The sequence below is a fragment of the Mixophyes fleayi genome, chromosome 2, assembly GCF_038048845.1.
Source record: "Mixophyes fleayi isolate aMixFle1 chromosome 2, aMixFle1.hap1, whole genome shotgun sequence".
Classification (NCBI taxonomy): Eukaryota; Metazoa; Chordata; class Amphibia; order Anura; family Limnodynastidae; genus Mixophyes; species Mixophyes fleayi.
The window spans coordinates 58,738,388-58,752,073 of NC_134403.1; the positions used below are offsets into that span (position 1 = coordinate 58,738,388).

General features: G+C 39.0%; 1 protein-coding gene across 1 annotated transcript in view; it reads right to left on the minus strand.

The window, feature by feature from the left end:
• Positions 1 to 4,517: 4,517 nt before the first annotated feature.
• The window catches only part of FOXO1 (forkhead box O1), a 42,102-nt gene continuing 32,933 nt past the window's right edge, over positions 4,518 to 13,686 (minus strand). Inside the window, exons 2-3 of the mRNA XM_075199040.1 lie at positions 11,765 to 13,091; positions 4,518 to 9,511 (exon numbers count right to left, since the gene is read on the minus strand). Of these exons, the coding sequence (XP_075055141.1) occupies positions 11,778 to 13,091 (1,314 nt within the window). The 3' untranslated portion in view covers positions 4,518 to 9,511; positions 11,765 to 11,777. The remainder of the gene's footprint in view (positions 9,512 to 11,764; positions 13,092 to 13,686) is intronic.

A 13,686-nucleotide genomic window follows, 5' to 3' on the forward strand; every position in this document is an offset into this window, starting at 1 on the left:
AAGTTATCTGGTGTAGTAATAGGTGAGAATTTGAGACCCTTATTTGATAAAGACATTTCATTATGGGTCAAAAGTTTGGAGCTTAAGTTAAAAATCTCTACCTGATTTTCAGGGTTATCTTCTTTCTTAATTTTCTTATCGTATTTTCTTTTTCATGTTTTTTCTTTAATTCAACCCTTCTTTTCGCTTTTTCTACCTTCCCATTCTTTCCTTTCCTCTATTGTATTGAGAGTCTAGTATGGTTGGTTTTCCCTCCATCTCCAGAATTTTCCAGATTTGTTAATGGTTCATATTGATTTTGAATCTCTGGGGAGAAATAATAATATTTCTTCCATTTATAATTCTCTTGTATAGGCCGGTCTTTTCCATATGGGTGTTTATTTTGATTAAACATATTAAATGCACTGTTGCCATTATTCCTGTTTCTCCACCTGTAGAGAGAAAACTCTTTTCTCGCCATCTCAAATTTATTGAATCGATTTTGTATTCCATATATTCCTGATCTCTTATTTTCTTCCTAATGGAGAAATTTCCTTAGATTTCTTATAATCCTTTTTAGAATGGCAGCTACTTATAGACTGGTTAGATAGATTTAACGCAATTTTTTATCTCACAGAAATGTTTTATGTTTTTTTTTTTTAAACATCAGTTTTCTTGTATCGTTCTTAACTTGTTTTTACCCTATTTTCTTAATGTTGTTAATTTGTAACCCTTCAGGAATTATATAATTAGCCAAATATTTTTCCAATGTCACTACTTCCCCCAGATTTTGTTTTCCTTTAATAATAATTTTTTCTAATTTTTTTAAATCGGATTCAAGATCTTCATCTATTAATTCAATCAGAGTCTTCTTGTCTTTGATAGTCTTCTGAGATTAGATCTTTTCTAGAGGTTCTAAAAGGTAAACATGGTGCAGCTAACTATTTCTGTTTATGCATAGTGGTTTCAAAAGATTAAAAATAAAATTGGTGAAATAGTAGTTTTAGATGGGTCTATCATCTAGTTCAAAATTGTTCTGGCTGCTTTTACATCTTGGAGCACTAATCGTATTCACCAAATTTATTTTTAATCTTTTGAGATCACTCCTAGATTACCTGTTGACCTAGATAACTTACTTGGGCTGCGAGCTAGCTATTTTAGCAGTTACTCAGACATTGTTCTGATTATTAACAGCCCAGATATATGCCACACCTCATAACAATGGACATTTGAAACAAATGTTAAATTAGCTTAGCAAACAACTTTCAATCCTGTCATATAAGACAGTTTCTGCTGTCATGCTATTGTCACAATATGGCAACAGTCTTATTGTATACATACAATATGGCAGGTAATCACAAGGACAAACTGTATCCACTAACATGAAACAATACACATACTACACTGACGCTCTGGTGTTTATACTTAGACTGGACCAAGATTAAAAAGTACAATAAATTGTGAGAAACGAGTGATGAATAAAGTCCTTAGCCCAGTGGGATCCTGTTTCGTCACAATGAGCACTGAGAGTCATTTGACTTTCACCATTAGATACTATAACCTGATTTACACAAACTGTGCTTTTCTGTGGGAAAATGAGGACCTTTAATTCTTATACACTTATCATTTTTATGATCTAAATAATACCATATTGGAGCACACACGCCAACAAGTTAAATGTATTAATTTAAGTTTATATAGGTGTGTGTTTGATACTACAATCACATCACTGATCTGTGTGGTCGTGTAACCTCACTCTTTCCATTATCTACATTTGTGACTTTACCGCTATCCTCCACCTGTCACTGCTCATAGCACATGAACTTTTAGGTGTCACAGCCTCCCACAGGATCACTCTATACCACCCAATGCCTTCATCTTCTGCTCAAAGATGTCATCAGTTTTGAAGCCTGAAACCAGTAAGGATCCTAGACCTTAAGTAAATGCCCATTAAGAAGGAAATAAGAGTCATCACCAACTTCCTAATACAGTGCATCTGGAAAGTATTCAGTGTGCTTCACTTTTTCCACATTTTGTTATGCTACAGCCTCTTCCAAAATTAAAAAAATTCATTTTTCCCCCCCTCAACATTCTACACACAATACCCCATATTGACAACGTGAAAAAAAGTTGAGATTTTTGCAAATTTATTAAAAATAAAAAACTAAGAAATCACATGTACATAAGTATTCACAGCCTTTGCCATGAAGCTCAAAATTGAGCTCAGGTACATCCCGTTTCCACTGATCAATTAAGCTGTAGGAACATCTCACAGATGGAGTCCACCTATGGTAAATTCAGTTGATTGGACATGATTTGCAAAGGCACCCACATGCCTATATAAGGTCCCACACTTGACAGTGCATGTCAGAGCATAAACCAAGCATGAAGTCAAAGGAATTGTCTGTAGACCTCCGAGACAGGATTGTCTCGGGGCACAAATGTAAGGAAGGGTACAGACAAATAACTACTTCTTTGAAGGTCCCTATGAGCACAGTGGCCTCCATCATCCGTAAATGGAAGAAGTTCAGAACCACCAGGACTCTTCCTAGAGCTGGCCGGCCGTCTAAACTGAGCAATCGGGGAGGACCCTAGTCAGGGAGGTGACCAAGAATCCGATGGTCACTGTCAGAGCTACAGCATTTCTCTGTGGAGAGAAGAGAACCTTCCAGAAGGACAACAATCTCTGCAGCAATCCACCAATCAGGCCTGTATGGTAGAGTGGGCAGACAGAAGCCAGTCCTTAGCAAAAAGCAGATGGCAGGCTGCCTGAAATTTGCCAAAATGCACCTGAAAGACTCTCAGACTATGTGAAACAAAATTCTCTGGTCTGACTAGACAAATATTGAACTCTTTGGCATGAATGCCAGGCGTCATGTTTGAGGAAACCAGGCACCGCTCATGACCAGGCCAATACCATCCCTACAGTGAAGCATGGTGGTGGCAGGAACTGGGAGACTAGTCAGGATAGAAGGAAAGATAAAAAGTACAGAGACCATCTGGATGAAAACCTGCTCCAGAGTACTCTTGACCTCAGACTAGGGCGACGGTTCATCTTTCAGCAGGACAACAACCCTAATCACACAGCCAAGATATCAAAGGAGTGGCTTCAGGACAATTATGTGAATGTCCTTGAGTGGTCCAACCAGAACCCAGACTTGAATCCGATTGAACATCTCTGACAATAGCTGTGCACCGACACTTCCCATCCAACCTGATGGCGCTTGAGAGGTGCTGCAAAGAGGAATGGGCGAAACTGCCCAAAGATAGGCGTGTCAAGCTTGTGGCATCATATTCAAAAAGACTTAAGGCTGTAATTGCTGCAAAAGATGCATCAACAAAGTATTGAGCAAAGGCTGTGAATAATTATGTACATGTGATGTCTTAGTTTTTTTTTTTATTTTTAATAAGTTTGCAAAAATCTCCCCAAAACTTTTTTTGACATCGTCTTTATGGTGTATTGTGTGTAGAAGTTTGAGGGGGAAAAAGGAATTTATTCCAATTTGGAATAACACAATGTGGAAAAAGTGAAGAACTGTGAATACCTTCCAGATGCACTATAAGTCCTCGCTGAAGCCTCATCTGGAGTAATGATTTATTACTGATAAATGGGATACCAAAATCTACAACTGATGTAAGACCTATTTCACACACAATCGGGACCCGTGTTGAACACAGTTGTAATAACAGTGATGAAAGTGTAGTTGGCAAATGTAATTTACACAGAATGTGCAAATGGCGTTTCGAGATAGAACAGACCATTTTACACCGGGGGGTTATGACAAACCATGTGGTTTGCCATTTAGTGGAATGCCATTCTGTACTTAAACTCGCCTTTTAATTAATAGTCTATGAACTGAAACCAAGGGTCAATTCATTCTGCATTTGGGTAGGAACAGAATTTTTAAAGTCAAATTTAGCAGCCAGATGCAGAATAAGGTAATGATGTTTTTAACATTTACTCATCTCTAGTACACAATAACCAAAGCGAGTTAGATGTAAGGGACACGCCATGACTGATTTAACGCCTTAAGTCATTACAATGTGCCAATAACCAAGCACCAAAGAGAAGGGTTTTGAAAGGAATGGTATTTGCACAGCAGTCACTGCACCACCTACTATTTTTTTTTGGGAGCAGGACACCTGCAGACAGGTGTGTTTTGCCCACCACCGTGCAGGATATATTGTTCTGGTCGACATGTGAAGAGTTGTAGAAGCAGCATCACTAATATCCTTAAAATAATTCACTAGTTTTTACCTTGCTTTCCATTGGTCTGTTAATATATCCAGATATACATATACACCTCTCTACTAATATGGTTAAATACTATAATAGAGACCCACTGAGTCAGGGGGAATGCTGCATCATATAACATATATACACTAAATATATGTACCCTATTATAACTAAGCATACTACATTCAAACCTACATGTTAAACCTTTGGCTCGAGTTACCAGTCTCTTAGATTTATGCAAAGCTCTTTACATGCACCCAGTTGTGTTTGTGCTGAAAATGAAGACACAATGCAGACGGAGGACAGTCATTTGTAGCATAATTTATATACATTTATGGCTTCATACAACAGATTGTTCTTGTGTCTGTAAATACATCAGGCACTTGTCTGCAGATATTGAATCATGAATAGACAGGAAAAAGGAACATGAGAATGCTGCAACACAACATAAGAAAGCAGTTTTTACATGCCACCATTAGAGATATTGCCGATTTATTGAATCCATGATGAATGAATGCTGGTTGAAGAGCGGGGGGAAAAAAAAAAAAACCTGTGTTACTTGCATGAACCACTGTGTAGCCTCTAAGTAATATACAATTTAATTAAAAAATAATAATAAATCAGTTATAAATTAAGGGATTTAACAATTTTAGAATGAAAATATGAATAGATCAGTAAATGAACTGATAACAACATGTTCCAGTGGTTTAACAAGTGCAAATGTTATATACAATTTAAAAATTGGTCCAATCTAGAACTAACGCCTACATTTAAAAAAAAAAAAAAAGAAAAAAAAAAAAAGAGGGGTGCACTAGTCTTTTAAGCTTATAAGCAGATAGATCATCATTGACAACAAAAGTCATAAGCATCATCACTGAAGCTCGCATCAGCTAGTGCAAGAGTTTGCAAAGCGACAACTCGCTCATATTGTACATTATGTGTGTCCAGTTAAACTGTGGCAAGTGTGCCACGAATGAGAGCACAAGCGTGTGAAACTCCAGGCATGATCTATAAAATAATGTCCACATAGGAAGCAAGCTTGCATTAAACAAGGACTTCAGCTTACCAAAACTTCAATAACTGAACCTATATATGCCTAAATAAACATTTTACATGGTACTACAAAAAAACAATACATATCTATTAAAAACAGAACACATTAGGAGGCACAGGAGGAGGTGAGATGCTGCATAGATCATCCACACAACTCACGGACAGCCATAGAAACAAGTGGAAAAGGTTGGTTTTTCTGTCTTTGCAGGACATCACAATTCAGAACACAATATGTTTTAATGGACAAAATATTTGAAATAGGAGCTTGACATTTATTTTTTTATAGATTTTTTTTTTTAACATTGGAAAATACACATACTCTGAGCAGCACAAGTCCTAGGGGCGTGATACCTACACTGTGCTGACAGCTGGGGGTGGGCTGTTTTTTTTTTTTTAATAAGAGAACATGACACCAGTCCCCAATTAGAAAGGAACAGCTTAATACAACAGAAACACACCTGCCCTCCGTTGACTTGGGTGAGCATCAGACCAAGAGAGCAGCTGGCAAGCTAATTAGACTGGTTAACATGCCAACTGCACAGCTCAGCAGAGCTCCGCCCCTCCTCAGCAGAGTACATTAGCGCGCCTGTCACTTTGGAACCCCCTGCTGTACGTCAGCAGATTTTACTAGATATGCAGTAATCGAGCATTGCCTAATGAGCGATTGATTAGCTTTCTGGATGTGATGCTTATCAGATGTTCTTGCATTCATTTGCAATTAAAAGTGGATTTCAGTTTTTGATGGTGAAGAGGCCCGACATTTAAAAATGTAAAAAAGTTTTAAAGGGAAAGGACCACCAAAATGTTTTAAATTCTCCACCCCCCCCCCTCCCCCCTCCCCCCTGCTTTAAGAGGGACACTTCCACTGCTCTACTTGCCAGTGGAGAGAAGAAGGCGAGAAGAAACACCCATGGCAGAAATTTCTTTAATAAGAACGAACAGTTAAACACATCACTCAATATAAAAATCTTAGTTGAAGCCAGAGATTAACAAAATAAAGAACAACGTCAGGAGTCTGACCGGCAAGTCACCAAGCCAAACAAAAAAATAAAATAAGATACTAGCAGAAAATTATTTGTGCCATATCTACCTAGACCCTGACATTTATCTAGACCTGCGCTAGGCAACCATTTCATCTCTGATATAGGGATGTTAGCCTTTAGTTTTAAATGAAATATTAATGAGAACCAATCTCACTATACCTTGTTAACTACATTCAGTTTTCTACTAATCCAGAGTCAAAGGTAACTGTAAAATCGCTTTCAAAAGACTTTTAAATATTTAGAGTTCATGCAGAAAATATTTCTTGCTCGTTGCACTCCAAAGGGAATGCAATCCGAGAAAACTGTAGGGTAAATAAGAGTAGGCCGATATCTATAGATCACTATAGTGTGTCACATCTGCTCTCCACACAGCCAAGGACATGTGATACACAGGTCACTGCAAGAAAATCATGCATACAATTTTTGAATGCACATTCAAGCAGTGTATTTCCCTATTGTCTATGTCTTATTGCCCCGCTGTTTTCTGGAGCTGGTTTACATGAAAGCTACAAGATAATATTCATATCTATGTTTTTAACTGGGTTTTACACTATAAATATGAATCTGACTTGGTCTCCTGCTTTTCCAATAGTAGGTCTTTGGTAGGTGTCCCTTCCCTATTACCCCCTACTAGTCGCTTTAGTATGGTCCAGAGAACATAAAACTAGGAACTTTCCAATCTTCAGCGCTGCTCAGCTCTTTACTTAAAGCCACTGTTAGATCTTCCCTGCTATGGAAAGGTCCTGCTTTCAGTCTCTCAAGTTCCTGGCTGTAGTAGTCCTGTAAGCAAAATGCTATATATCTTTACACATTGCCAGGACTCCAATAGGATGGACAATATTGAGAATAAATGGTGGGGTAGAAACAACACCATACATAACTTTGCACATATGACTTGAGCGATTACTTTGGTGGAGATTTTAAGACAGCAGTATTCAAAGGCAGCATAGTATGCTTTATAGGCCTCCACAGGGCAAAAAAAATTTTTTAAAAAAAATCAGCGATGTAGCCATAATATGGAACGGAAATACTACGAGATCAGATGGTGCATGATAAATAAGATACTGAAATGTAAACTGGTTCAGGGGAAGCGTACATGTATGCGTTTATAACACACCGTGGGACCTCCGGAACATAAACAAAGCAACATTTACTCTTTCGGTTCCAGACAGCAGAAGCAAGATATTTGTCAATGCATTATGGCCTCTCTGGCATAGTTAAATATGGTTTATGACACTAAACATTTCATAACCGGAGACGTCAAACTCTATTTCTACAACTTCCATCATTCTGTTTGTCCAGGACGAGGGACATTGCAGTTTAACCACTCCAGGGAGGGGGGGGGGGGGGTGCTCTGTGAGAACCCCCCTCTTCTATAGCGCAATTATTTTATTAATTAGTATTGTGGAAAGCTTGATGAAACATAAAAAATAAAAATATATATTATTGAGACTCTCCCAAGCAAGCAATACAAATATTTATACATTTCTTTTAAGGCAAAAGGAAGGAATGTTTACGTCTTATTTACAGGATTTCCTCCATTTTCCTTTCATAAAAACATGAGCATGGGGAAAAAAGCACCCAAATTCCGAAGGTACAAAAGCTGATACAAAGCGCACAACACGGGAATACTGAATGTATCTGGGTTATATGGGATTGCAGGATACTGACAATGATTAACTTAACTGAGTAAAAAGACAAATTATACATAGATATTAAAAACATTGTTTTACTTTGTACAAGATCTGACATAACCTATTTGTCTCTATAGATGACTGCTTGTAGGTTAAACCCTTTCATTGGATCAACATGAAGCTTACAAGAAAAGGCTGAGGGGTTAGACAACCCCTGACGCACAGCTCCACGCATGCCAGGCTGGATGCACGTTTGAACCCAACAACGTGAGAGATACACAAGCTGTCTTAGGGGTTCCAAAATCATAATAAAAGTGCAGCGTGTTCTACATTTTATGCCACAGCATACAAAGAATGAGAGCTCTCTGCCATCCAGTCATATTAAAATACTATTTATACCTCATACAAAAAGGGGCATTTAACTTAAGATATACACATATTTCTACATATCTAATGATTCCATGATTTTTAAAATTATTTGTTCAATACGTTTGCAACATTGATAAAAAACTGGTGTTCCGGTAGTGGGGCAACAAAAGATGATGTAAACCAACGTTACTCAAATCCTATGGCCTGGCTTGTGCATGGGTGTATTACTTACAGACTGCCACGAGTAGTAATAATTATTTCACCTGCGATTATGTAAGACCTGGAACATGCACGGTTAGTTGTTCCTGAACACTGGATCTGAGAAATACAACTGTAAGCACCTGCGTTTGCTTTTTCCCACCTCTATTAAAGATAGTAGAAATGCCTGACTACTGCTATACAGCAAAGTTACCTGTTCACCAGTTTTTCATCCACATCCAAAATGGATTTATAAAAAAAAACCAATAACTGTATTATTTTGTTTGTTTGGCCTCCGTGGCCACTCTGCTATTGGTGGGTTTGGATGAATTTCCTAATATCTGGAATTCAAGCAATGTTGGAGCTCCAGCTCATCAACAAAGAGAAAAATGATGGAAAAAAATAATGTCTTCTGCACTGGCTAACATCTAACGTGAGAGGATGTAATGAGCAGGGCAGACAAATTAGGTTTCAAATACACGATTAGCACCAACCCTGGATTATTTTAATGTTGGTCCAACAACAGGGAGAATCCCTATGAGCTTGGAATGTAAATAAATTAGATTCTTGCTGCTAAACATACATTTTGCAGTTACCAAAAGAGACAGATAGCATTAAAAAAATGGCTCTTTCTGCTTCTTGTTAGGCCATTTAGAGAAATGGGTGCTTAGGAGGTTTCCAGTCTTTGTGATAATAAAATATTATTCAGAAGTCCCTTCGCAGAGCAGATCTGGCACCTAGAGCAATGAAGCAGGTACACACATTACACTATTAAGTCATCAGTTCTTTGCTGCCCACACAAGCACCAAAACGGCAATGACACAGGCTGTTCTTCCATTAGATTCTCTAGTCAGTTTGGCACTTCATAGTGATAGAGGTCCAAGAGCAGCACGTGACTGGCATACACTGGAACAAATCCATTTTTCTGTAGATTTGACAAAAATAGACTGGAGAAGAGCATCTTTGGAGGTTTCTTCCGACCTTTACGGTGACATTGCCTAAAAGACAGATCAGATTGGGTCACGTTAGTCAAAAATGGTCACACTCCAATGACTAAAGCAAACACTTTTGCCAGACATGTGCAGCCAATACTTTGTTAAAGTGGAGCCATCACTTGCACATAGTGGAAGCAGCCACATCTGTGATTATTAGTGCAGTATGCCTCCTCTTATACCTCATGCCTCTCAGCGAGGTGATCAGCAGAATATTGGTTCAGCCAGAAACGGTTGCCTCCATGTGTGGAGTTGACAGATCCACTTTTAGACAGAATATATATATAATATAAGGCATTAAGTAAATGAACATATGGGAGATTATAGACATACTGTAATGTATGTAACTAAAAACTATGGTTTGAACCACAGGAACAAGCAATTAAACAGTGGGATTCATAGAGGAGTTTTGTGCATCCTATTATACTAACATAAAAACAAAACCTCCATAGAAGGGTGCCAAGTATTATTGGGTACAGATATTCTTTCAATACTTAGCAATTGAATGTATTACCAATAGGTGCTGTGTATACCAGAGTACAGACTTACTGAATAACTTCAGGCTACGGAGGCTACTCTTAATGGCTTTGAATTTTAACACCAGTAGATTAAATTCTTTTTACTATGGTTAAAAAACACGTGACCTCTAGCGCTAGCTACCACCATATGTCATTGTGGGTTTGACAGTGCGTCACTAGCCAATGGGTGACCAGCCTTTATGTGCATTCACAGGAGCTTCAATGCATGCATGGTCCGTAGCACTGAAGAACATGCAGCTGTAAGAACCAGAAGACACACACTGAATAGTGATCATGGATCCCTGTAAAGCACAGCGTGACCGTATTATAACAGTGTGTGCACCATTTCCAGGCATTCTGGCCCACTCTGCTTTTGTACCGCCAGGCGATTTTCATACAGAAAAATAATCCCTCTATAAAAAGGTGACGTTTGAAGATCCTGTTGACTTCTAAACTGTAAATCTTCGCCCACTCTGCCCTATCAGGCTCAGTTCTACAAAGCAGAGGAATGCAAACAAACTAAACATACCTCAGAATGTCTATTTATGATTTTAGCATTTTACACGTGGGCTTGTCATTAAAATGACATTCAGAAGTGTAGGTGGTCAGAAATACTTTTAATAAATGATTGATAGCACTATTTACAGGGGACTATAAAGGTGGAGGCTATTATGCCCTTTCCAACTGTTCTAATGATCAGTTCTAAAGGTTGAATGATACATTCCTTCATCATTGGTTTTCAAGCTGCAAATCTAGTTCATTTTGTTTGGGTTTTTTATTCAATTTTGCAACTTGGAGATGACTGTAAAGAGATTTCCTCTGGGTATTATCTAAGTTTAAGGGTCTTTCTCCAACTAGAAACCAGCATTTAATGTATTAGACAAAACTGGTGTAACACTAGCTACTCACCGTTATAAATCATGCCCTGTTTTACCATTAAATATACATGCTTAGTACTAGGCATGTCTAGTTTGTTTTACAAAGAACATTGAGACAGGTTAATCGTGCAGCACTTTACAGAATGGATGGGGTACGCGTTGCCGATGCTGATAAATCCGACGCTGAGGAAACCTACAAAAGAAAACGGATTTCAGAAGACAACAAGAATATACACAGACTTACCTGATCAGTGACTGTCCACATATCCGATCCTAGCAAAACACTGACAGGTTCTTCCGAATGCACAGGTGTCCGACAGTAGTGTCTGAAGTTAGTGCGCCCTTAATGAATTTTTATTTAAAGCGGCAATGTCGGGACCCCTCTCTTAACAGTTAACCTGCGTGGTCACGACATTGCTGCTTTAAATAAAAATTCATTGAGGGCGCACTGAAGTCAGACACTACTGCCGGACACCTGTGCATTCGGAAGAAGCTGCTGTCAGTGTTTTGCTAGGATTGGATATGTGGACAGTTGCTGATCAGGTAAGTGTGTATATTCTTGTAGTTTTCTTCTGAAATCCGTTCTTTTGTAAGTTTCCTCAGCGTCGGATTTATCAGCATTGGCGAAGAGACTATCACCGTACAGAATACAGTCCAATGTCTTCCTACACCTTCTTCTTACAAGAAACTTGCTATTTAAAAATATACCACAGCCTACTTGAAACGTCAATAATGGAACACAAGTAAAGCTGTAGATTAATGTAGAATTAGTGGCTGCTGTAACAAAGTACTAAAAAAACTAAAATGTGTTAACCAAAATAAATCTAGTGATCACTGAATTTCATTTCACTTCACACACTTACCATGCATCTGTCTTTACCCAGATACCCAGCTGTGTGTGGTGGTTGTGACGCTGTGAGGAAAGCTTTGGTTAGGTAATAGACTATCAAAGTTAAAATCTGCTTCGCCATCCTCCATGAGGTCATTCCGAATAATGGACTCCACATCGCATTCCAAGCTTTCAATCAACATGTCGTCCAAGTCACTGGGCAGCATTTCCTGGTGGAAAGAGACTATACCCACTCTGCCGTAGCCATTGCAGCTATTGGCAGGGCAAGGACCCATGCCGGACATGTGAAGGGGTTGGGTCATAGGCACTTGCAATGAAGTTTTCACTGTTGATAGGCGGTTAATGCCAGCACTGTGCATCATGGCACTCCCGCCATGAAGCAAGGCACGACCATTGATAGAGGCCTGCTGGCTATGTGGCTGATGTGCATGGGGAATAGTGTTCATTTTGCTGTGGGATGGCTGGCTGCCGTACACCGGCATGCCAGAATTAGATACCATTAAAACATTCTGACCCAAAGCCCTGCTGCTACCACGTGAAACGGCAGATTCAGCTGGGGCCAGTATATCATTGTGTGGTGGAGAATCCGTGGTAAGCAGTTCCTTTAGAAGTCCAGCAGGAACATTGTATGGGCCCACAGCCCTGTAACCTGATTTGCTGTCGGGAACACTTTGCATAGACATCTGTGGTATAGAGTTCATGCTAGCTTGAGCATAACTGTACTTTCTGTACTCGGGGTCAGGCGATTCCATACTACTGTTTGGTGATGTAAATAAATAACCAGATTGCTGCTGCATCATTGAGGCAGGCGAGGACTGTGTCGATACGGTCAGTGAGGTGTTTGGAGACAACAGGTTCAGGTTATCTAAAAGATTCTCCATGTTTTCAGAGTTTCCAATCTCTGATAGACTTGGCAACGTAGATGCCAATTTTGTTGAAGATGGAGGATACACAAGATTGTGCACATCGGCATCTCCAAGATCTTCCTCCTCTGGCATGATAGAGCTTGCGTTGGAACTGGTTCGTGGTCGAAACGTGTTCCAAGCTTCAAAATCATCATTGCTGTGGGAACTGGGGCTTCCTGGCCACTTGGGGAACTGTGACCCGGGACTATCGCCACTCCCATCTTGACTTGACTGGAGGGTGGCTTTTTTCTTGGCAGCTCTTCCTCTACTTTTAGCAAATTTGCTGTTGTTATCCATTGAAGCCGCTCGTCTTCTTGGCGATTTACCGTTCTTCCCGCCTTCTGGATTCAAGATCCACCATGAACTTTTACCTGTCCCCTCATTTTGTACTCGCACAAATTTACTGTGAAGGGAGAGGTTATGCCGAATTGAGTTCTGGAAAGAAAAAAAGAAAAAGAAAAAATACAAATAAATGATCATTTATTTTTTCTTGAATAAAATCTGAGTACAGATTACAAAATATATACATATTACACTTCATTTCACATAGTTCTAAGGTCAGAAATAAGTAGGATTCTATTTCACCCAATAAGTCTACCTATTGCCAGAAGCGACTATTCAAATGTCAACAAACCAGTTATAAGAAATCCTGGTACCAAGACTTATATCGAATTGTAAAAATCACCCATCAGTTTTACACTACAGACAGCATTTATCCCTGTCGTTTCAGAGGCGAGAAATTAGCGGATATAAAACTCCTCAATATGTTGAACTCTACCCAAATTTCAGCCTTAATCTCCTTTGACAGCGACAGTAACTTGCGCCAACTAACCCAAGACTTGTTGGTTATGAGTACAAAGGGCTCGTGTACACTATCTGTGATCAGCGTAGCAATCAAATAAAAATCTATCAGAGCCATAGAAAACTTAAACACTTTAATGTCCAAAGTTATACAATATTTAGAAAATGTTTTAGAGTCTGTTTTGGCTTTGTGGTTCCAGCCACACGGTTACTATGTAGATGGTGATTT